This window comes from Acomys russatus, chromosome 18 (assembly GCF_903995435.1).
Source record: "Acomys russatus chromosome 18, mAcoRus1.1, whole genome shotgun sequence".
NCBI classification, from domain to species: domain Eukaryota; kingdom Metazoa; phylum Chordata; class Mammalia; order Rodentia; family Muridae; genus Acomys; species Acomys russatus.
Window position 1 is genome coordinate 12,830,351 of NC_067154.1, and position 24,127 is coordinate 12,854,477.

Below are 24,127 nucleotides of genomic sequence, written 5' to 3' on the forward strand. Positions count from 1 at the left end.
CATTAGAGTCAATGCCTCTCAGAGCTGGCAGGGCTTGGAGCACTCACTCACATCTCTCCATTTTACAAAGAGGACGTCCTCAAAGGTCAGGGGCCCGGCCAAGGCTCCACATTCATGTTCCTTCCTTGCACACTGGAACATAAAGCTTCAAAGCTGGGCACGGCGGCACATGCCCAATAGTTCTAGCATTTTAGTGGATGAGACAGGAGAACTGTGGAGTTCAAGACTAGCCTGCGCTTTATAGAGAGACCCTATTTAAAATACACACTTAATCTTACAAAGTTTCAGGGTTATACTATAAGGATAGTATGCTTTTATTCATTAAGACTTAATTTTAGCCAGGCGTGGTGGCGCACGCCTGTAATCCCAGCACTCGGGATGCAGAGGCAGGCAAATCGCTGTGAGTTGGAGGCCAGCCTGGTCTACAAAGCGAGCCTAGGACAGCCAGGGCTACACAGAGAAACGCTGTCGCTGAAAAAAAGAAAATAGCAAAAGGTGACTTACTTTCCTAATGTCGTCTAAACTAGTGATTTCAGGTGACATTCCTCCGTGTACACAGAGAAACTGCTGGTTTAAGAGAGCAGCAAGAGGAAGACAGTCGAAAGTGTTCATACACGCATCATACACCAGTTCTGAATACTTGATCCGACCTGCCAAAAAAGGACAAAGTCAGGGGATAAACAGTGTCATCCTGGAAGAGACCCTGAGCAGGAGAAGCCAGCTCAGAAGCCACTGGCGTCAGACAAGTCTGAAGACCCTGTCTCTGAGAAGACGTCTTTCAAGAGCGCCCTTCTGTTTCTAAAGCCAGGTATGACCTTGGCTTCACTTTCTAGCTCTGCTGCCCTCCAGACTTGATGAGGCAGCTGGCAGCCGGCTGTCTTATTAGGTAGCATCACAGTACCTGGAGGGAGGCTATGGTTTGGGGCTCCTTTGAGAGTCCTTCTAGGATCCTCAAATTCTGCTGGTAAAGCATTTTATGAAGGATGCTGGCATTTGTGATCTGTGGGGCTTCTAAGGCAGGGTGGATCCCGCCCCAGCCCACGTGGAACTATCCCCACAGAACTGAAAGCTATTTCTGTATCAGACACCTTTCTGACTATCTTTATGTGCATGAACGTGTTGCCTGTGTGTGTGTGTTTGTGCACTGAGCACATGCCCCCTGCGTCAGGGAGCAGAAGAGGGCATCTAATACCTTGGAACTTGAGCTGCATACCATTGTGGTTCACCAAGTGGGTGCGGGGAACTAAGCCCAGGTCCTCTGGAAGAGCAATGGCTCTCCAGCCCCAGCATACCTTCACTTTACATAGTGAGATGCTTATGCTACCTTGCCTGTGGATCTCTCATCATTAAAATTTCTTTCCTACAGCCATGTATTCTTCTAGAATGTCTTTATAAAACTTAGATCACTTGTTCATTTGTCACTTGTTAAGTGTATGTAAGATTAGGTCTAATTTTATTTTTGAAGTGTCATCTAACCTCAGAGCTGTTTCAATAACCTGAAGTTACAAACAGCTGGGACAGTTGTGGGCTGCCATGTGGGTTTTGAGGATTGAACCCTGGTTTTATGGCAGAACAGCCAGTGCCAGTGTCCAGTTGCCTTCCTCAGCTTTTAAGTGAACATGAGAATGGTACCTACTTGGTAGGGACTCTGTGAAGATGATGTTAGCACACAGCTATAAGCATTGTGTGCCAGGCTTGGGTACACTGTAACCTTCACAGCACCAGGGCTTGTAAGGATTATCATTCCCATTATGTATTTGGGGAAACCAAACCACACGGGATGACAGCATTGCCAAGGTTCCAAGCTATAGTGCTAAGGATCTAAGGCCCAAACTGAGAGAGTTAGGTTACAGATCATTCATCTGACCACCATGCTGGCTCAGGCACTTAGCTCACTGATGTATATACTATGGTCACTCTACACATGTGTACTCACTATCCATGTGTAGCTATGCACTCATCAGAGAAAATTAGGAAAATATTGAAAAACAGGACTAAAGATACCATTTCTAGTCGAGTCCCCCCAGGGGGATAAAGGCAACATATGGCCTCCTATGTACCCACTTATTAATGTACCATGGGTTTCTTTTCACCTGATTAGGCTTTTGGCCTCCTGTCTTGGTTTACAAAATAGCTCGGTACTCTGTACATACTTGCTGTCTCTCTCCAGAGCTGGCATTGGAAGTAAGCTAAGGACTTTTTTTTTTGAGTCGTTAGGATGGTGTGGACCACACAGTAGTATGTCACTCTTACAAAGGGATTTCTATTGACATGAGTAACAAAGAGGATTCTGCATTGGGTTTTAGGAGAAAATGTTCAGCACTGACCACATATTAAATATTTTTTGTTTGCTTTTATTTTGAACAGATGTTATACTCACAATTGGATCTGCTTTTGAAATAGCAAAGTAGGGGGCTGGAGATACAGCTCAGTTGTTAAGGGCACTGGCTGCTCTTCCAAGGGACCCAGGTTCAACTCCCAGTACCCACATTGGGAGCTCACAACTGTCTGTAACTCCAGCTCCAGATGATCTGACACCTTCACACAGACATACATGCAGGCAAAACACCAATGCACATAAAATAAAAATAAATTTCAAAAACAGAATAGAAAAGAAGTAACAAAGTAAGGCTATAACTATAAAGAGGAATAAAGCTGCATCAGTCAAGGTTCTTACAAACTCTGGGCTCATATTAACGTAGCATATGCTGTAAAATGAACGGCTTTAACTGCCATTATGATAGTGTGCAAAGAGCCCACAGATGCCCTTAAACCCAAATCCTAATCGTGCAGTATCCCCCACAAAGAGAAAACCTGAATTTTCATGAAGGGAAGGCCTTCTCACCTCAAATAATCCCTTTGTTTACACTTTCCTTTTTGTTTGTTTTGGGTTTTTTTTAGATGAGATTTCTCTGTGTAACAGTCCTGGCTATCCTGGAACTTGTTTTGTAGACCAGGCTGGCCTCGAACTCACAAAGACTCGCTTGCCTCTCCCCAAGTGCTGGGATTAAAGTCCTGAGCCACCACACCTTGCTCTGGTTTACACTTTCTTTTAGGGGTCTCTAGTCTTTCCCACTGTCTAGACACTGTGCACTCTGGTCTAGATTAAGATTCATTAGCCTCACTTTATTCCATAAAGCCAAAACCAGGCTTTGGCACTAAAACATGCCTTTTTCCCCTAGAACTTTAGAGGTTACAAGAAGAAAATCAACACAAATCACCACCACCAAGACAGTCTGACTTGATGTCTACAGCTCTGTTCTCTTGTAGGTGATCTCATCTTCATAGGGTCTTGGAAGAGAAGGAACTCAGTGGACCATAGAGCTGCCTGCATGTATACTGCCATGTATACCTGCAGTCACCTTAAAACACAGCTTGACTTTGAAACCCAAGACCAATAGTGTAATCTATGTTTATTACACTAACAAAAGACCTGAAGCTGGGTACTTTATAAAGAAAAGAGCTTTGTTTAGCTTATAGTTTGGGGGTTTCAGGGTATGGGACCAACATTGGTTCTTTACTGATGAGGACTTCATGTTGGGAGAATACATTAAAGAAGAACAGAACACAGGAGGCCAAAGACTAGAGGAGCCAGTCTTAGCAGCCCTCCTGGAAGAACTAATCAGGACCTCACAGTTACTTCCTTCTAAAGGCAGCGCCCCCAGTGACTTCCCACTAGGCTTGACCTATTGAGGTTTCTCTTGTTAAAGATTCCACACTGTCTGCTAACATGCCACACTGAAACCCACACATTCCTTGGGCGATACGTTCAACTTATAACCACACCACAGCATCAAGAAAGAAAATGCTTTTTTATTTTGAAAGTCTATCTTTAGAGTTCTTTTCTTTTTTATTTATTCAATCACTTTATAGAGTAGTCTCAGCCTCCTCTCCTCCTACTCCCACCCTCACACCCCCTCCCCCTCCTTTCTTTTCATGGGTACTAATCCACAATGACACCTCAAGTCGCAGCAGGACTAAGTGCATCCTTTCTGACTGAGGCCTGACAAGGCAGCCCAGCTAGGGGAAAGGGATCCAGAGGCAGGCAACAGAGTTGAGTCAGAGACAGCCTCTACTATTGTTAAGGGACCCACATGTTAACAAACTTGCATATCTGCTATATATGTGTAGGGGGCCGAGATCCAGGCCATGCATGCTCTTTGGTTGGTGATTGAGTCTCTGAGAGCCCCTATGGGCTGAGGCTAGTTTGTTCTGTAGGTCTTCTTGTGGTGTCCTTGATCCCTCTGGTTCTCTTTATCCTTCCTCCCACTCTTCCACAAAACTCCCCAAGCTCTGCCTATTGTTTGTCTGTGGGACTCTGCATCTGTTTCCATCAGTTACTGGATGAAGCCTCTCATAAGACAGTTGTGCTAGGCTTCTGTCTGCAAGCATAGTAGAGTATCATTAATAGTAATAGATTGGCTCTCTCCCATCAGGTGGGTCTCAAGTTGCCATTCCCTCAATCTCTGCTCCATCTCAATCCCTACACTTCTTGTATGCAAGAAAATTTTTGGGTCAAAGGTTTTATGAGTGGGTTGGTGTCCCCAGCTCTCTACTGGAAGTCCCACCTGGCTACAGAAGGTATAGCCAGTCTCACTTGACTTTGGGTTCTTTAACCCCCCACTGCTAGGTGTTTCAACTAGGGTTACCCCAAAGACTCCTGGGAGCCTCTTTGTCCCAGAGACAACCCCCCACAATTTCAGTTCTCTCTCCCCAGTCCCCCACTCCGGTTCTCCCTATACCTGATGCCCACCTTTGTTACCCTTCTCACCCCCTCTCCCACTCAGGTTCCTCCCTCCATCTACTTCAGATGTCTATTTTATTTCCTCTTCTCAGTGAGACTCAAGCATCCTCCCTTGGGCCTTCCTTGGGTCTGTAGACTGTAGCATGGTTATCCTGGACTTTATGGCTAATATACACTTATAAGTGAGTACATAGCATGTCTGTCTTTCTGGGTCTGTGTTACCTCACTCAGGATGATCTTTTCTGGTTTCATCCATTTGGCTGCAAATTGCATGAGGTCTTTGTTTTTAATAGCTAGGTAGTATTCTCCATTACTTCATGTCTTTTCCTTCCTGGAGAGTCGTGGCAAACCTACAATCTGCCCACTTGGAAGTGTTTCCTTATACCATAGCTCCAACTTGACAACCATATTAAAATACAAAATTCAGGAGCTAGAAAGATGGCTTGGAGGCTAAGAGCCCTGGATCCCTAGAACTGGATTTAAGGAGAACTGTAAGCTGTTGTATTGGTGGAGACCTAGGTGCAGTTCCCATCACCCACACATACCGGGTGGCTCCCAACCATCTGTGACTCCAGTTCCAGGAGCTCTGATGATGCTTCTGGCCTCTGAGGGCACCTGCACACATACAGTGCACATAACTCTGGCAGGCATACATTTATACACATGAATAAAAACAGACTCAAAAATACAAGACATTTTTATATAAACTATAGTAATAATAATTTACTTACACATCATTAATGAGCAAAAAAGAGGGGGGCTGGAGAAATGACTCAGCGGCTGAGAGCTGCTCTTGCGGAGGACCCCGGTTCAGTTCCCAGCCCCCACACAGCAGCTCCCAACTCATCTTAACCCCAGTCCAAGGAAATCCAACACCCTCTCTGGCCTCCTCAGGCATCAGGCATTAAAAACACCTCCTCCAAAAGAGAATTTAGTTATTTTTCTTTATTATTCAAATTATCTTATGCTTTGAGAAAAAAAAGAACTATTTTAAAAAGCTGCTTCTCGTTGGCTACAGAATCTCTGTGAATTACTACTAGATGCCTTATTCATACGGCATGAATGATTTACAGATGTCTTTCTTCTGCTCATATAAAGAACAGAGAACCAGCCTTAATTCTTCTGTGCATCACACACACCTTATACATTTATAATTTTATGACTATATAATGCTTGTGAGAAATTATATGTTTTCAGAACAAAAGAATTGGACACTGATGCTGGATCATTCCTCTCAGCATGCTGGACACTGACATCCTGCATCCTTCATGTTCCAGCACCAAGTGCTTGTGTTACTGTGCCTCATCAGAACAGGACAGCTCCCAGGACAGCTTCAAAGGAAGCTTCCAATCCCAATTGGTCCAGCATTTTAGGATTGTCCCTACTTAGGACTCTGGTTAAGCCTGGAATTTCTCAACATTTAGAAACTGGACCACAAATGCTTTTCCTAATTGTTTAACCATCTCCCCAATTTTATTTGGGCTCCTACAAAGGTATTATTCATCTCAAAACAACTGGAAAAAACCTTAGAAGAATGATGCCCTATTTCCCTTAAAGGGGGTTTGGGTAGGTTTTTGGTTGCTTTCTTGGGATGATAGATATTTATTTTCATTGGGAGTTGGTTATAAGTTATTACTGGTATTATTCAGAGAGAAAACAAGGTTGGACTCAGGGATGTCTCTCCTTTCCTTTATCCTTCATTCTTAGGTTTGGAGATAGGAGTTGAACAGAAAGAAGGGGGAACATAGAAATATATAGGGATGACAGGACAGAAAGTAGATTAGTGAATCTACTCCTCAACTTAATTCCTTAATTGTTACTCACAAGGTTATTTTTACTTCACTGGTATAGCACTTTGTATATAGATGCAAAATAAGTTTAATTTTAGATAATTGGTATAGAATTCAAATTTAAGATTATTCTTCACACACATTATACATATTTCTACTCTAATATGAGGTATTGTACCCATACAACTCAATTATAATACAAGGCTTACTTCCAATACTTTGAAAGTGCTATTGCAGACTGTTTAGGATAACTAAGTTATACAAGTTAATTGTTAGTTGATCAAATCATGGTCATATCAATTACTAGTCTATTTTTATCACAAGAATGTACATTCAAGGTGTAACAGAAAGATACAATTCTACAGAAAGATAAGGTAAAATAGATAAGGTCTTCAGAAACCTCAGAGACCTACAGAATATGGCATTTAAAGATGTTTTTATTATTTCAAAGATACATTTGCAATGAGTCAGGTTAACTCCTGGCAACACCCAGCCTACCTCAAAGAAGATGATAAGCATCAAAGAATCTCCTTATGGAGATGGCTTCAAATGTGGCAAACAACCCACTCGGGAAAATGTCCTCATTTCTACCACAGACAGAGTTCTGCCTAAAAATGGGCAAGCTTGGATGCAGGCAGACCAAACTCTGCCAAGACAGGGTAAGCAAGTCCTCAATAGTTCCTGCCTCACAAATATGTCTACCAGATATATTGGGCCAGAAGGCTGAAAATGATGCTCCAACGTTATAGAGAGTTTTGGGTTACGTTCAGGCAGCAAACTGTCTCTCTCATCTTTTCACTTGGGAAGCTGCTAACCTGCACTCCCTGAATACTCAGGTAATTAATTTTATTCCCTCTCAAGTCTCTGATGGGGTTAAAGATCAGATAGTTTAGTTTTACAATTAAGCTTAGTTGTTTAGGGGTTAAAATGTTTTTAGCTCTAATGTTTTAAGTTTATAATGATGAGATATGATAGATACTGATTTACATTCAGAATTTTAGACACACCAAGATAGGAAAGATGTTTTCTTCAAGTCTGCCAAATACAAATAGCCAAAACACCATGAATTTAACATATATATAATTCCTGATTGTTTCATGGTTCTTCTTGCTGTAGGTAGTTTATTGTGTATATAGAAAATATATAATAAAAAAATTGTAAAAAAAAAACAAAACAAAACACACACACACACACACACATACACAAAACAAAACTTCCCAGTATAAGGATGAATGTAACGAAGGCCTGGTTGGCATAGGCCTGTGAGTCCAGCTATCTAGGAGGTAAAGATGGGGCCCACAATTTCAAGGCCTACCTGGGCCTTATACTTTGTCTTAAAGCAAAAAGTAAAAACAGGACTTAAAAAAATTTTGATCTGAGCCAAGAACAGCACTCTTTTTAAAAGCAGTAATGGGCCTGCAGCTGCACACTCTGCAACTGTCACTCAGCATTAATTATATGGTTCTGATTCTAAAAGCCACAGTGGCCCATAGGCAAGACCAGCTTACCAGTGAACACTCATGCACACAATGCTCTTTCCTTATATAGCAATAATATTTTATATTTGTACTTGAGTGTGTATGCTTGCTCCAAGATTTATTTGCATCTTGCATGAAGCATTAGAATCAAGTAGGAGATAATATACACAGGAGACTAAGTGACTGGGCTGAAGTACAGCTAGAAGCACACGGACAGCAAAGAGAGAAGAGACATGAGCTAAGGAATTCTGGGCAAAATAAGATGCTTTAAAGCATTTCCTGAAGCTATTGTTCTATCTTCTAAAAATAGTCAGAACCAATTTTGGAACCAATTATGCTGATCACAAAAGAAATCTGCTTCACTCTCCAGCACCAGAACCCACAAAGGAACAAACAAATGAAATCTTTTCTTAAAGGGGGAGAATAGGTGGGAAGTTACAGTAAAGGCCCCTTAAAAGCCAAACCAAACCAAAAGCCTGAACCTAAGTCCAATGAGCTGCTGTGCATAGCCTGGGCAACGCAGAGGACTCTCTCTCAAAACAGAACCACACCCACTTCACTCAGAACAGGGCATCTGCAGGCAACTTTCTTGCTGCTCACTTAATTCTAAGTGCAAGGAGCTGATTTCCATCAAGCAGATTCCAGGGCCTTTGTCAGCTGTTTCATATATATTATTTAATTTTTGAGGCAAAACAGTATGTTTTAGAGAAACTGCAAAGTACTTCAAAACATTCAAATAGTCAAGAGTAGAGAGTTTTCAAAGAGACCGACCCACTCTTATTTCATTTACATCGTGTGTGCACATGGACACACACATATAATGTCACAAATGTGGAAGTCAAAGAACAACTTTCGGGAATTAATTCTTTGCTTCCTGAGGTTGCTCAGACCATCAGGCTCAGTAGCGAGAGCTTAGGCATCTCCCCTGCCCTGCAGTCATTCTTAAACAAGTGCATACAGCCCAAGGACTAGGAGTGTTTCAAAAACCATTTGTGGGCCAGAGAGACGGCTAGTGTGACATGGCACTTGCTGCTGAACTGTACCTAAACCCAATCCTCGGACCACACAGTAGAAGGGAGAGAACCGACCCCGTGACGTACACTTAAGCCACAGCATGCTCATCCCCATGCACTCGCACACAAGGCTACACAAAGAAATCCTGTCTCAAAAAACCAGAGAGAGATGGAAGGATGGAGGGAGAGGGAGGAAGGGAGAGAGGGAAGGAGGGAGAGGGAGAGAGGACAGAGGGGAGAGAGGAGAGAGAGAGAGAGAGAGAGAGAGAGAACAAAAGCCCTTTAAATACTTGGTTCCCAACTGAGTCACTTTTAAATTAACAGCTTGAAAAAAAAACCCATAATAGTGGCAAAAAAATAATTCAAACAAAACTAGAGCAGATATGAAAATAAGCCCTTCTGACAGAGCAGCAGAAGTAAGCACTTTGTTTCTCTTAGCTAACAGCACAGCTGAGCATCTTTCCATACAGCACATTCAGATCCCTTAATATTTAAATAGTGGCCTAGCATTGCTTTAAAAATATTCTGGGGCCAGAAAGATGACTCAGCAGGTGAAATACTTGCTGTGTAAGCTGAGGACCTGAGTTCAATCCTGGGAACGCACATAAATAAAGGTAGACGGGAAGACTGCACTCGACAGAGACTTCTGACTCCACACGCCCACATCCTCTCTAATACTGATACAGTGTACTTAATTGGCCCTTTATTGACATGGAACTATTTTTTTGTTGTTGTTATAATTAACACTGCAGTGAACATCCTTAAGAAGCAAATATCTACTGTTTTGTTTTTGTCCATCTGTGTTAGACAAGCTCTATGTAACATGACTTCCAACCATCCACTTCTTGAGTCTGTGGTACTCTAACTATGATGAGCCTCTCTTTGTTACACTTCACTAGATAGAAAGGGGAGAGTCTCCTGGGTGGGCCTGGCCTGATCACACCAACCTCTGAAGAGCAGAGGTTTGCTCCAGCTGGCTGCCTATACAAGTCAGAGACTCATCCAGGCTGGGCCAGAAGAAAGCCAACCCTGGGAACTACCTATGGGAACCATATGTCAAAAATCTGAAAGCAGCCTTTAAAAACTAAGAGTGGCTCAACAGTTGGAAGCAGGCAGGAAAGTGAGGCCTCCTTTAATCCACAGTGGCAAGGAGTCCAAACAACTGCTGTCCTCAGAGGAAGATGCTAACACAGTCCTCACATACATACCACGGTCCAAGCTGAGCAAAGCCTACTGGAGAATCCAGACTTCTGACTGTGCTGTGACATGATTCATCTGTGAGTCACTAAACTCCTGACAATTGCTTTGGCAGCAGCATACAATCTGCATGATATCTGACAAGTCAAAATACCGAGAAAAGGGGATGCACACCTGCAATCTTTACAAATGTTACACCAGTTTAAATACCTATCAAGAGTAAATTTAATCTGGAAACCCTTCCTGGTCATTATCTGATGGTGTGTTTATCGCAGTCATTTCTGGGGTTGGAGTGATCTGAAGATCCTTTACTTGTGACAGACTTTAGTGCCTGAGCAGATTTTCTCCTGTGCTGCTTTTTGAGACAGATGGGTTTCATATAGCCTAAGCTGACCTTGAATTCACCACGTAGCTAAGGCTGGCTTTGAATGCTAATCCTCTTGTGTCCACCTCTCAAGTGCTGGGATTACAGGCATGACTACAGAACCTGGCTTACGATACTTTTTAATAACTCTGACCTTTCCTTTCAGGCTCTACTGGGAGGAAAGCTGCTGTCATAGCCCACCCCATGTCCAGTGAAGGAAGCTGCTAGCAACACTATGAGCACAAGAAACCCTGTCAGATGGAGACCAACCTATCAGTAAAGTGATGTGTGGGTGCTGAATAGACTCATTCTCTGAGGAGCAATGCAGGAGTGTTTTCTTTGTCTTCTTTTAAACAAGCTCTCACTCAGCTTCAAATGTGGTGATCCTTCTGCCTCAGCCTCCTAAGTGTTGTGTACAGGCAACAGCCACCAAGCCTGGCTTGATTTTTTTTTTTTTTGAAGGTATGATCTTGACTGAGCACGGCAGCACACGAGATACCCAAACATTCTAGAGAGCCGCATACTTACACTCCTGTTTGAAGGTGAAGTACTCTGTAAGATGTCTGCATTCATGATTTCCTCGAAGCAGAAACAATGTTTTGGGATGGTTAATCTTTAAACTCCATAGATACAGCACACACTAGGAGACACAATTAGAGGGTAAATGTTCTTCATGATAATACATTAAGACAATTTATCGAAAGCCAAATGACATGCTATATGGTATATCTCACTGTAAGCCCCAAGTTGAAAAGGTAAGCTTCTAGCTTTTGCATGTTACCCTTAAACTTGGTAGGATAAATAGCCTTCATAAAAATCTCTCCTAAGTATCTAAACAGTGAGAACTCTCTGGGAAAAGCTACCCACATACATATTATAGTCCTAAAATCTGCATCATTATTTTATAATGGAAAAACACTAGGATCAGAAACAAAGCAAGACTATTAACTATTTGTCATTATTCACTATTACAATATAATTAGACAAATGAAATCAAGTAAAAGCTTCAGTATAAGTAAAGAAAAAAATTAAAAGTATCATTATGTGTAGACAATATAATTGTAAAACAGAAAAGTCGATGATAAAAGCAAGTTAAATAAAGAATTCATCAAAATATGATATACAATTAAATACATAAAAACAAGCTTTTATATAAAAATAAGAAATAGGCTACCATGTTAGAAAAATTATATTTAGAAGAGCAACAAAAAGACTGGGAATATAGCTCAGTTAGGAGAGTGTCTGCTTAGCATGCACAAGGTCCTGAGTTTGAGCCCAACACCCATAAACATAACATGATGTCCCACACCCACAATACTAGCACTTAAGAAGTGGAAGCAGAAGAATCAGTGAGGAACCCGTAGTTCAAGGTCAGTGAGTTGAAGCCACTTAGGCTACATGACACATTGTCTCAAAAAACAAACAAACAAACAAACAAACAAACCGGGAGCTAAAAGACTGATGGCTCCTCCTTTTGTCAGTGACAGCCCTGCAGAGGAGACCCCATGGCAGCTGGTCTCCATCCCTTCTTCATGAGCTTGGGATGGGTTCCTTCCTCCCCCTCCCCCTGGGGAATAGGCTTCACTCCTGATAAGCTTCCTGGTTGTTTCTCAAGAAAATCAAAGACCATCAGCACCTAGCTCCAGTGATCTGAACAGCCCCAGGCCAGCGAGATGACCCCAAACCCCACACAGCCAGGTGCCTGCTTCCCCCATCTCTCCTGACTAATTCTCTCCGGACTGTTTCTTTCTATGACTGTAAACATAGACAGTGCTTCATATTGTTACTAAGAAGATAAAGATGAATAACTTAAAAAATAAAACCACAATGTCCTGAGCCAGACAAGGTAGCATAGGCCTGACATCACTGTACTCAGGCAAAAAGATGATGAATTCAAGGGTAGCTTAGACTACGTAAGAAATTCTAGACTAGCCTGGTTACATAATAAACCTCAGCTCATGAAATAAAATAAAATAAAGAACCTGTGCCCTACCATGTGCCATAATATACCAATGGTCCAGAAACAGCTCCAAGCTCATACGAACATCTGTACACAATAAAGGTGGCATCTCAAACCAGCAGGTGAAAGCTGAGCATGGAGGCTCATGCCTGGAATCCCAGCACTGAGTAAGGTAAATCAGGAGGACTGCCTTGAATTGGAGGCTAGCCTGTGCTACAGTATAAAATCCTGTCTCATAAAAACAGAAAGAAAAAAAAAAAAAAAAAGATCACTGGGGTAGTGAGTTCTGTTTTTTGTTTTTAATGAAACAGCCCTGGGATTAGATGCCATTCCAAAAAAATTAAAATTGGATCTAATCATACATAGCACCTAACAAGTGACAAATAAACAAGTGATCTAAGTTTTACAAAGACATTATAGAAGAATGCATGGCTGTAGGAAATAAATTTTAATGACGAGAACCCACAGGCAAGATAACCAACATTTCACTATGTAAAATTGAAGGTTTACTGGAGCTGGAGAGATGGTTCAGCACTAAGAGCCATTGCTCTTCCAGAGGTCCTGGGCTCAGTTACCAGTACGCACATGGTGAACCACAATTGTATGTAACTCAAGTTCCAGGGTATCTGATGCTCTCTTCTGATTTCTGGGGTACCAGGCACGTACATGGCACACACACATACAGTTTGGTCAACATTCATAAAATAAATTTATCTTAAAAAAAAAAAAAGGCCAGGTGGTGGTGTATGCCTTTAATCCCAGCACTCAGGAGGCAGAGGCAAGCAGATCTCTGAGTTCGAGGCCAGCCAGGTCTACAGAGCCAGTGATACAGAAAGAAACCCTACCTCAAGCAAACAAACAAATTGCATAGTAAAGACAAGGTAGCAAAAACTGACAAACTACATATTTACTCAACTCTTGACCTATTTCTCTAAGTCATGTATTTCGATCAATATGAAAATACATACATGCTGAGACACTGTCATAGCAAACTATTGGCAGTGAGGTTAAGCAACACCAGGACACTATAGCAAAGAACGAGAAAGAACTGTATAAATTGCTTTTGGAGTCATTTCTAGTTAGGTGGAAAAAACAATATAGAAAAGAGTATGGGATGTTACCCTTTACAAAGACAGAAATAAATGAAATGCACATATATTATTTAAGAAACAAGGAGAAGTTTATAAGTTGAACACTACAGAGGAAATAGGGGAGGGTGGGAACCCATGGGCCGGGATGAGGTGGGTGGTTTCCCTCAGATTTATTTTGAGAGAGAAGGAGGGAGAGGGTGAAAGACTGTGTGTGTGTCCCTGTCAGTCTGTCCGTCTGTCCACCTGTGTCTGTATATTAAAGTGCAAATGACCAAGGAAGCCTCAAAGTCCTGACCCAAATGCTTTTCAAGATGCCTAATCTGTTACTGATACCTCTTATCCTTATCAAAGACTGATTACCAAATTCCAAAATCTGAAATACTTCAGAATCTGAAACTTTGTGAGTGCCAACATGGTACTCCAAAAGGTTTGATTTTGGAGCATTTCAGATTTTTTTGGATGAGGGATGCCCCACTGGTAAAGTCTATGCAAATGATTCAACACCCAAAAAGGCTCTGCAATCAGAAACACATCTGGTCTCGAGCATTTCAGATTCAAGCACTCAACCTATACTAGATTTGATTCCTAACTGTACTGTCCTTAGGCTCTAGCAGTCTGTTTACTGCGTAACAGTCTGAGTAACTGTTCTAAAATACAAACATGACTGTGCTACTCCTCTCAAAGTCTCCCAAATCAGAAAAAAATAGCAATTAAAATAACAACACAGTGCTCCAGCATACAACAGGGACATATGCTCAACCATGTTCATAGCGGCCTTATTCATAATAGCCAGAACATGGAAACAGCCTAAGTGTCCCTCAGTAGAAGAATGGATAAAGAAACTGTGGTACATTTACACTATGGAATACTACTCAGCTATTAAAAACAAGGAATTTCCAAAATTTGTGGACAAATGGATTGAACTAGAAATGATCCTAATGAATGAGCTAACCCAGAAGCAGAGACACTCAAATGGTATATACTCACTTATAACTGGACACTAGCCCAAGGGGCGTGTCCCATGAAAGTCTTCACCTACCAGGAAAGTGGGATAGAAGTGAGGACATCCTATTGGGACTCTAGGTGAGAGAAATATAGGAGATGGAGAAATAGAAGGATCCAGAGGGTCCTAGAAACTTACAAGAAGAACACTATGATGGGCAGATCTGGGCCCAGGGGTTCTGCTCAAACTATGGCACCAACCAAGGACAATACATGCAGTCAGCATCAAACCCCTACCCAGATCTAGCCAAGGGACAGGACATTCTCCACAGTTAAGTGGACTGACTTTCACATGAACTCTAGTGCCCCATATTTGGCCATGTCCCCTTGATGAGGAGGCCCGACAGCACTCAGAGGAAGGATAGCAGACTACCAAGAAGAGACTTGATACCCTAGCATCATATTCAGGGGGAGGAAGTCTCCCTCAGTCACAGTCATAGGGAAGGGGAATGGGGTGAAAGCGGGAAGGAGGGAGGAATGGGAGGATGCACGGGATGGGATAGCAATTGAGATTTTATTTTTCAATTTAAAAAAAGAAAAAAAAGAAATAAAAATAAAATAACAACACAGTGGCTTCATACAGAATTCAGAACAACTCTATACTCCCTGGCCATGGTATACAAGGTCTGCCAACACCCAAGCTCTGTTCGTCTCTCTGCTGCATCTCCTCACTCTCCTTACTCACAATCTTGCCCACTACCCTAGTCTTGTTACTATCTGGGGGGGGGGTTCCTGCCACTAGGCTTTCATTCACTATGCCCTCTGACTTTCCGCTGATCTACGCTTGCTCTTGAAGGTCATTCCAGTTTCTACCCAAATGTTACCGTGCCTGAAAAGCCTCATTGAACCATCTAATTTAGTTGTTCTAATCTCCCTTTATATCTTTACTCTGATTTCAGCTTCATGGATGGGAAACAATAATACAGAAATTAGAACAGAAAACACTCAGTAGAAAATCAGGAATTTAACTTTAAGAATTTGACTTAAAGTCAGACACACTATTAAAGATGTATTCAAGTGAGATGACCAGTGGGTAAAAAGGCTTGCTGTATAAATCTGGTGACCCGAGTTCAATCCTGGGGACTCACATAAAGGTGAAAGGACACAGAAAATACCACAAAGGTGTCCTCTGACCTCTGCATGTGCACTGTAACACACCCACACCCACACCCACATACACCATGCACATACACCCCTCCCCCATATAGTAACACACTTTTTAAAATTAAAGGTATATTCAACATGACACCAACTAGCACTGAACAAAACAAAAAATGGAAAATAAGCTTGAACCATTTTCGGTACAGTGATACAAAATCTAGTTAGCTGGGCCTGAGAGATAATTCAGTGAGTTAAGGAATTTGCTGCCTAAGTAACAACCTGAGTTAAATTCTTAGGACCCACAAAGTAGAGAGAACTGGCTCCTACAAATTGTCCTTTGACATCTATAGGCATGCATACACACACACACACACACACACACACACACACACACACACACACACACACACGACTTAAAAATTAAAATACAGGACATAGTTACAAAGCCAGTGAGCACTGTCATTTAACAAGAAGTGGAGAAGCAGATGCTCAGTGATGGTCTCAACACTGTCACACAGGAACCAAGCCCTTCTGTGATTCACAAAAGGCCTGCTCTTCACCCTGAGCCATACCTCACGGTCCTCACTGTCATGGAACGGCTAACCCAGGACACACGTCCACACCTGAAATGACAGGGCGGAACAGATGTCCAAAGCTCCCACCTGCAGCCACAGCATGGGGAAGGCAAAAGGGAACAGGTGTTCAAAGTCACCCGTGGATACATGGTGAATTCAAGGCCAGTCTGGGCTTTATGAGATTCTGCGTCAAACAAAGTAAAGCAAACCCCAAAGCTTTAACTTTTCAAGAGCCTCTTTATATAGAAAGATGTCCATCAGATAGACAGACAGACAAACAGACAAAAAACACGAGTGTCTTCTATGTCAGTGGGCAGAAGGAGCCCGTGCTTGTCCATAGGCTGATCACACGTGGCAGGATTTGCCTTAGCAAGCTCAGAACACTCAGAAATCATTCCTGGGCTGGGGTAAAAGCCTTCCTGTCTTGAATCTGCAAGTTCCCCATGCCACCCCATTCCTACTTTCTGAAACAAAACAAGGGTTTTGTTACTAAGGAAGAAGGAGGAAAAGGCAACAAGCAACCTTCTAGAAGCCTATTTATCCAATATCTAAGTAATGGTAAATTAAACCATGGAGTTTATGCCATTATTTATATGCCTTTGTAGAAAAATTACTGACCAAAAATGCTTTTAATAGGATGCTGAATGGAAAAAGATTACAAAAGGAGTATTCATGGTAGTCCTGATTTTCTTTTGAAAATGAATGTGAGGGGCCAGAGAGAGAGCTCAACAGTCCTTTGCAGATGGCCCAGATTCGGCACACAGCCTGCACGTGGTTGCTCACGTCGTCTGCTCACTCCAGTCCCAGGGTGCCTGACACCCTCTTCTGGACTCTATGGGTATTTGCATACACATGGTGCATAGACATGCATGCTGGTATGTCTGCATACACGTGGTGCATAGACATGCATGCTGGTATGTCTGCATACTCGTAAATCCACACTCATAAAGTAATTAAATCTAATAAAAGGGCGTACAATATAAAATACATATAAACATAAGAAAAAGCATTACAACAAGGCAAGGCAAGGGAATAGCTCAGAGTACAGTCAGTATATAGCTACAGTGTGTGAGGGACTGGATTTCCTCTATGGCAGCAGCAGAAAAGTGAAAAATAGGAAAACAGGGGCTGGGGGCTGGAGAGAGGGTTCAGAGGGTAAGAGAACTGTTTGCTCTTCCAGAGATCTTGAGTTCAATTCTCAGCACTCACATGGTGGCTCACAAGCATCTATATTGTAATCTGATGCCCTCTTCTGGCATGTAGGTGTACATGCAACTAGAGCACTCATATACATAAAAATAAATTTAAAAAAAACATTTTAAGATTAAAAAAAAAAAAAAAAAAGATGGGCTGGAGAGACGACCAGCAGCCCAGAGAGCTTGTTGCTCTTTCAGAGAACCTGAGTGCACTACCTGACTCCCTCATCTGGCAAAACTGCTTGTAACTCTAGTTCCAAGGGAATCTACAACTCTCTTCTGCCCCATAGGCACTTGCATACAAGTGACATAAACTCTCTCTCTCTCTCATACCCACACACACACACTCACATACTAAAATTTTTACGATAATAAAATAAAAACATTAAAGATAATGTCCAAAAACTAAAAATAAGCTGGACATGGTGATTTATGCTTATGTATGCTTTATATGGGGGGGGGGGTAGAGACAGTCACATCAGGAGTCCATAGTCAGCCTTAGCTACATAGCAAGTTTCAGGCCTGGGCTATATAAGATGCTATCTAAGAAAAAGTGGGAGAGGTGGTAGCTGGAGAGATGGCTCTTCAGTTAACAGCTTTTATTGCTCCTGCTAAGGACCTGGGTTTTGTTCCCAAGACCCACATAGGAAGGTTCACATCTTCCTCTAACTCCAGTTCAAGTGATTGGCAAATGCTGTCTACTGACCTCCCTGGACATGAAGCATGTACTTAAATATATTCAGGCAACATTTATATACATAAAAGAAAAATAAAACTTTAAAAAAGAAAAAGAATTAAGCCACCGCTATTACTACCAGTCAAGTTTTAAAAACATCATATAAAACAAAGTCAAATGCAAACTACAATTTATTACTATTCACTCACTTAACAAACTGAATACCTACTATGTATCAGAAGGCTGGGGCAGGTCTTTAAGATTTATTTTTATTACTTTTAGTTTGTGTGTCTGTGTATGCCTGTGTGTTAGTATGTGCACACAAGGGGAAGTGCCCAAAGAAGAGTTATTTGGATCCCCTGGAGCTGGAGTTGTAGGCAATAGTGAGCTGCCTGATATGTGTGTTGAGAACCAACCTTGGGTCCTGTGCAAGAACAGCACATGCTTTTACCCACTGAGCCATCTACTAGCCCCCGGGTACGGTCCTCATATGAAATGACTACTGTTGACTACAGGAACACTTCTATTATACTGAAAGGCCTGCTCATAAGAGAGCCTTTCCTATTGGATTCCAGCTCCTCCAGAGAACATGAGGCTCACTCTACTGCTGCGTGGCATCCTCCACCTGAATCTTGCCTGGACTGTATGTATCTCTACAGCCTGCTAGAAAGTTGGCACTCGGGAAATTACTGATGACAGAGGGGAAAACATCCAACACAAAATTTCCTGGAAATGGTATGTAGATACACATTTCACTGTGGATTTTAAAATGTGAGTCAGTAATTGTATCAGTGAATTGAAACTATTTAAAAATCAGAAAGTAGAGCCAGAGGAGGGCATATGCCTGGAGTCCAACTACTTGGGAGGCTGAAGCAGAAACTCATGACCAACCTGGTCTCACAGCAAGTTCCAGGCCAGCCAGAGCTACAGAGAGAAACCATTTCTTGAAAGAAAGAAAGAAAGAAAGAAAGAAAGAAAGAAAGAAAGAAAGAAAGAAAGAAAGAAACCGACCAGCCTGACTTGGGGAACACAAAGACACCTGCCTCCAAAATAAAGCAAAAGCCCAAGGGCTGGGGATGGTGCTCAGCAGTAGAATTCATGCTGGGTTTAGTCCCAGCACCTAAGAATAAATAAAAATTAAATTAAAAATTTTAAGACCTATTTTTAAATAAATGTTAAGTCATAATAATAAATAATTAGAAGATACTTTGCCATCTTTTTTTTTAAGGTTTTATTTTAGTTTTTAAGATTCTATGTACATCGGTGCTCGTGTACATACGTATGCCCATAGTGGCCAGAAGCGTCTCATCTTTCCCAGAGCTAGAGTTAAAGATGGCTATGCGCCACAAGAAGATGTGGTGCTAGGAACTGAACACAGGTCCTTTGCAAAAGCAGCCTGTGTTCCTAACTGCTAAGCTGTCTCTCCAGCCCCAATATTTATGTTTAATAACTTGTCCCAGGGACTAGGAACTTAGCTCAGTTGGTGGAGTATTTCCTTGACACGCACAAAATCATGGGTTCAGTTTTCAGGACTACATAAGCATTGAGGAAGTATGAACACAGGGCAACCAGAAGTTTAAGGTTATCCTCAGCTATATAGCAAATTTGAGGCTAGGCAGGCTAAATCTCATGAAACACTGTTTAAACATAAACAAAAGCAGGGAGGGGTGGGGAGGAGAGGAGGGGGAGGAAACTGTGGTCAGGATGTAAAAGAAAATAGGGGCTGGAAAGATGGCTCAGTGGTTAAGAACATGTACTGTCCTTGCAGAGGACCTCAGTTCAATTCCCAGCACTCACATCATGCGGCTTAAAACTGCTTGTAACTCCAGCTCCAGGGGACACCCCTAAGCTCAGGTACATGCACGTATGCAAGCATACACACATGTACCTGTAAATAAACTATAAAATATTAAAAATAATAACAGGAAAAAGGAAAAACAGCAACAACAAAATGCTTTCCCTTAAGTAAAACATTGAATGGATAATTGAAAACCTTATTCTTCCTTTCTGCCTCTTAAATCGTCCGTGCTAACAGCCGCATAAAGAATAAGTACAATGCACCTTTCACACCCCCACCCTTTGGCACTATCTACTGAGATGATGTGACTGGCAGCAGGGAAGGTTTTCAGAGAGACAGTCTAGAAGCATGACCTCCATTCATCCCAGTACTTACACTGAGGCCGTCCTTTGATGCTTACTGTGAGCAGCAGGACAAGGCAGTGAAATGGACTTGCTGTCTTAATCTATAGCAATATCCTATGTCCTTCTCAATCTGACACGGAGTAAATTTAAGGCAGTAGCAAATAAAACTGAATTTTTCTGACTCAGATTGTCTCTCCACGCACCGCCCCCCCCCCCTCCACCTTTTGCAGAACTGGGAATTAAAATTAGGAACTTTTGCATTCTAGGTAAGCACTCTGCCACTGGGGTACATCCCTAGCACCCTATAGTGCCATTTAAGTGAAGAATAAATAAAAAAATTTTTTTGTTCATTCTTCCTTGGTCTTCAGAACTAGCTCTTCTTTGAACAATGGGTAAGATAGTTGAGTTACATTTAAAAACAATTGAGGAGGAGGAGGAAGAGGAGGAGGAGGATGAAGAGGAGGAGGAAGAGGAGGGAAGAGAGAGGAGGAGGAGGTGGCGGAGGAGGAGGAGGAGGCGACCTTTCTCTACCAGGAGCAAGCTAATGCAGTGAAGTTCTCACACTATGAAGAACTACAACTCTATAGAATGTGTCATCTCCTGCTCTTTCTGGACATATTACAAACTTGACTATAAAGACTTCTTCAGAAAGAATCTTTTATTTGTGAAGCTTGTAGAGGTAAACCCATAGACAGCAAACATGAATGTGTTATAATTGCATGGTAGTCAAGCCTTTGTATTAGGTCCTAAAATAATTTTATGTTTACACATAGGTTTTTATTTCTATTCATTTTCTCATCATTTATTTCTTTTCTTTTCTTTCTTTTTTTTGGGGGGGGTGTGTGTTTTTTGACACAGGGTTTCTCTGTGTAGCCTTGGCTGTCCTGGACTTGCTTTGTAAACCAGGCTGGCCTCGAACTCACAGCAATCTGCCTGCGTCTGTCTCCCGAGTGCTGGGATTAAAGGCGTGCGCCACCACACCCAGCTCATCATTTATTTCTTAAAACATACAAAGGTAAACTCTCAGTTTTTATTAGCTCCACTTCACACTTCACTTTCCAGTGAATATTAATGCCTGCCATGTGCAACAGGACAGGAAACCCTCCTGTGAGGAGCTCATGGGTGCCTAGTTCTCCCAGGAAGCTAACCTAAGAGTTAGCTGCAGTCTTACAATTAAGGTTATCTAATCCAGATGCTGTTTAGAATGCAAAGCTATGTGTGTCCTTTCAACATTGCCCAGACAGCATCTTTAAAGGGAAAGCTTAGCAAAATTAGCTTAATATAGCTTTCTATATGGCAGGTTTTCTACCTGTTCAAAAATAGATTTTTAAAAAATAAAATGTCTCTAATCGGTTAAATGTCAAAAGTAACAAAGTGGGTAAATTGTACCAACACTCACGAATCTTACTCTCTCCTCCTAAGGAATGGAGAGCAGATCTTTTTAGGAGATGATACAATAGGGGCAGCAGAGCCAGGTTAACTTTACCTCTATACTGAAATAGCCTCTGTCCACATAGTCACCCAGAAAGAGGTAGCGAGTATTATTAGGTGATCCCCCAATTTCAAACAACTTCATCAGGTCGAAGAATTGTCCATGAACATCACCACATACTGGGCAAGAAAGACATGAGGCGAAAATTATAAATTAGAAGAAAAAAGGCATTAGAGCAACAGGGCCCAAGTTTAATATTTAATTTAATCACTTTGGCTTTTAATTGTACTTCTATATAATTAGTTACTCAATCAATACTAAATACCCCTACTAGAAATATTACACACTTAATAGTATACTTCTTTTATTCAAAACAAATTTGTGTGTGTGTGTGTGTGTGTGTGTGTGTGTGTGCATCTGCCTGTGGGGGGGGGGTATGTATAGGAGTGCAGTACAGGTATCCATAGAGGCCAGAGGTGTGAGATTTTCCCCTATAGCTAGAGTTACAGTGGTTGTGAACCAGATAATCTGTGTACTTGGAATTAAACTCTGGTCCTCTACAAGAGTATGTGCTCTTAGCCATCGAGCTTTAGCCCCTAAAGTACCACGAAACGTATGTCATACCTGTGATTGGAGCATCCACCTCTATCATAGTCTTCTCTTGCCTCAGGATGGCAGCCCCGTCATTGATTATCTTTAAGGCTACCTCCTCTTCCACCCGGCCTTCTTTTACCAAATGGTTTTTCAAAACATCCATTTTAGGCTTCCCATTCTCAAATACTTCCTTCAAAGTTAGCCGTTGGGTTGGAGGAAAGGGGACAGCTAAGAAGAGAAAGAAAGAATTTAAAATAGTTAAATGTACAGGTAACAACTACAAGCATGCTTCTTAGAATAAACTAAGCCTCATAAGCAATCATAACTTTACAGTATTAGAATAATGTAAAAATTCTAAGATACGAATACACAGACTTTTGACCAGATGTTTTCTCCCAATTGAAACATTTTGTTAAATCTCAAGAAGGGTGCAAAGCCAAGGGGCCTCAGGAAGTTCCTGAAATGCATAAATCTCAAAAGAGTAATGATTTCTCTGGAGATGAAAGTTCCCCTCCAGATGAACTGCCTGCAAGTGTCCAGGCCATCACCAGTGGTTCAGTTTCTGTGAGGAACTATTCACAATAAAGTTGTCTCTTTAGTGGTGCTTCTGCCTTTGTGCTACCTGTTCCTATAAACACCTCCTCACTGATCTACTGTAAGAAATTCCAATAATAAAACCACTGGTATACCACAAAAAAAAAAAAAAAAATCTAAGATACTATGTATCAGAATTGATGATCCTAATTTTTCTAAAAGAATATGACTTTTAAAATTTATTTCTTATGTATACAGTACTCTGTCTGCATGTAACATCTTCAGGCCAGAAAGGGGCACAAGATCTCATTGTAGATGGTTGTGAGTCATCACGAGGTTGCTGGGAACTGAACTCAGGACCTTTGGAAGAGCAAGCAGTGCTCTTAACCTCTGAGCCATCTCTCCAGCCCTGAGGATCCTAATTTTAAAACGATCATAGTTCAAGTCATGTTGGTAAGTCTGTACATTTGTCTCTCTTTCACACACATACTGAATAAATTAATAGATGAATGAATGGATGCAACAAAGCCATATGTTTTAATGACGCAGGCGCCTGAAGATGTAGCTCAGTTGGTAGAGGACTTCCCTTGAATGGACAAAGGCCTGGGTTCAATCCACAGTGTCACATAAAACAGGCTGGGTGGCTCCCACCTATAATCCCATCGCCTGGAATGTCGAGTCAGTTGGGACAGAAGTTCAAGGTCATCTCCAGATATAAAAAGAGTTCAAGGCCAAACCGGGCAACATAGGACCCAGCAGGTATATAGTATCTGCTTTCAACACTTGACCTAACATAACTTTCAAGTACCAGGTAAAACCTTTGAAATGCATTAATTTAGCAGGCTGCTAGCTTCCACCAACCCCAAAGCTAAGAGTCTCATGCAGATAATGCTAAGACCTATAACTCTGTTGTAACCTGCTAACTTGATGCCTTGATTTATGACTCTTCTGTAACTATAAGAAGTCCACATAACCCCTTCCACGCCAGAGCATGCTATTCAAGGTGTAATTTGACAAGACTTTAAAATCACTCAAAAGACAGACCTCTCAGTATGTCTATGAGGGTGCTTCCAGAGAGGCCTCACTGAGGGGGTAAAATCCATCAAGTCAATGACATGCTCCAACAGGAAACCCGGAATAAAGAGCTCCAAGGAAAAGGTGGTATGCACCTGCCTTGCCTACCTTTATGTCTTCCTGAGTGGGTGTATCTATTGCTACTGCTGCCATCAGAGTCTAGT

General features: G+C 41.8%; 1 protein-coding gene across 3 annotated transcripts in view; it reads right to left on the reverse strand.

The window, feature by feature from the left end:
* Positions 1-24,127, reverse strand: part of Ppp3cc (protein phosphatase 3 catalytic subunit gamma) — a 77,327-nt gene that overhangs the window by 30,562 nt on the left and 22,638 nt on the right. For all 3 annotated transcript variants that reach the window (XM_051160794.1, XM_051160793.1, XM_051160792.1), the window contains exons 2-5: positions 22,386-22,583; positions 21,816-21,940; positions 11,115-11,226; positions 505-650 (exon numbers count right to left, since the gene is read on the reverse strand). In XM_051160794.1, the coding sequence (XP_051016751.1) occupies positions 505-650; positions 11,115-11,226; positions 21,816-21,940; positions 22,386-22,583 (581 nt within the window). The remainder of the gene's footprint in view (positions 1-504; positions 651-11,114; positions 11,227-21,815; positions 21,941-22,385; positions 22,584-24,127) is intronic.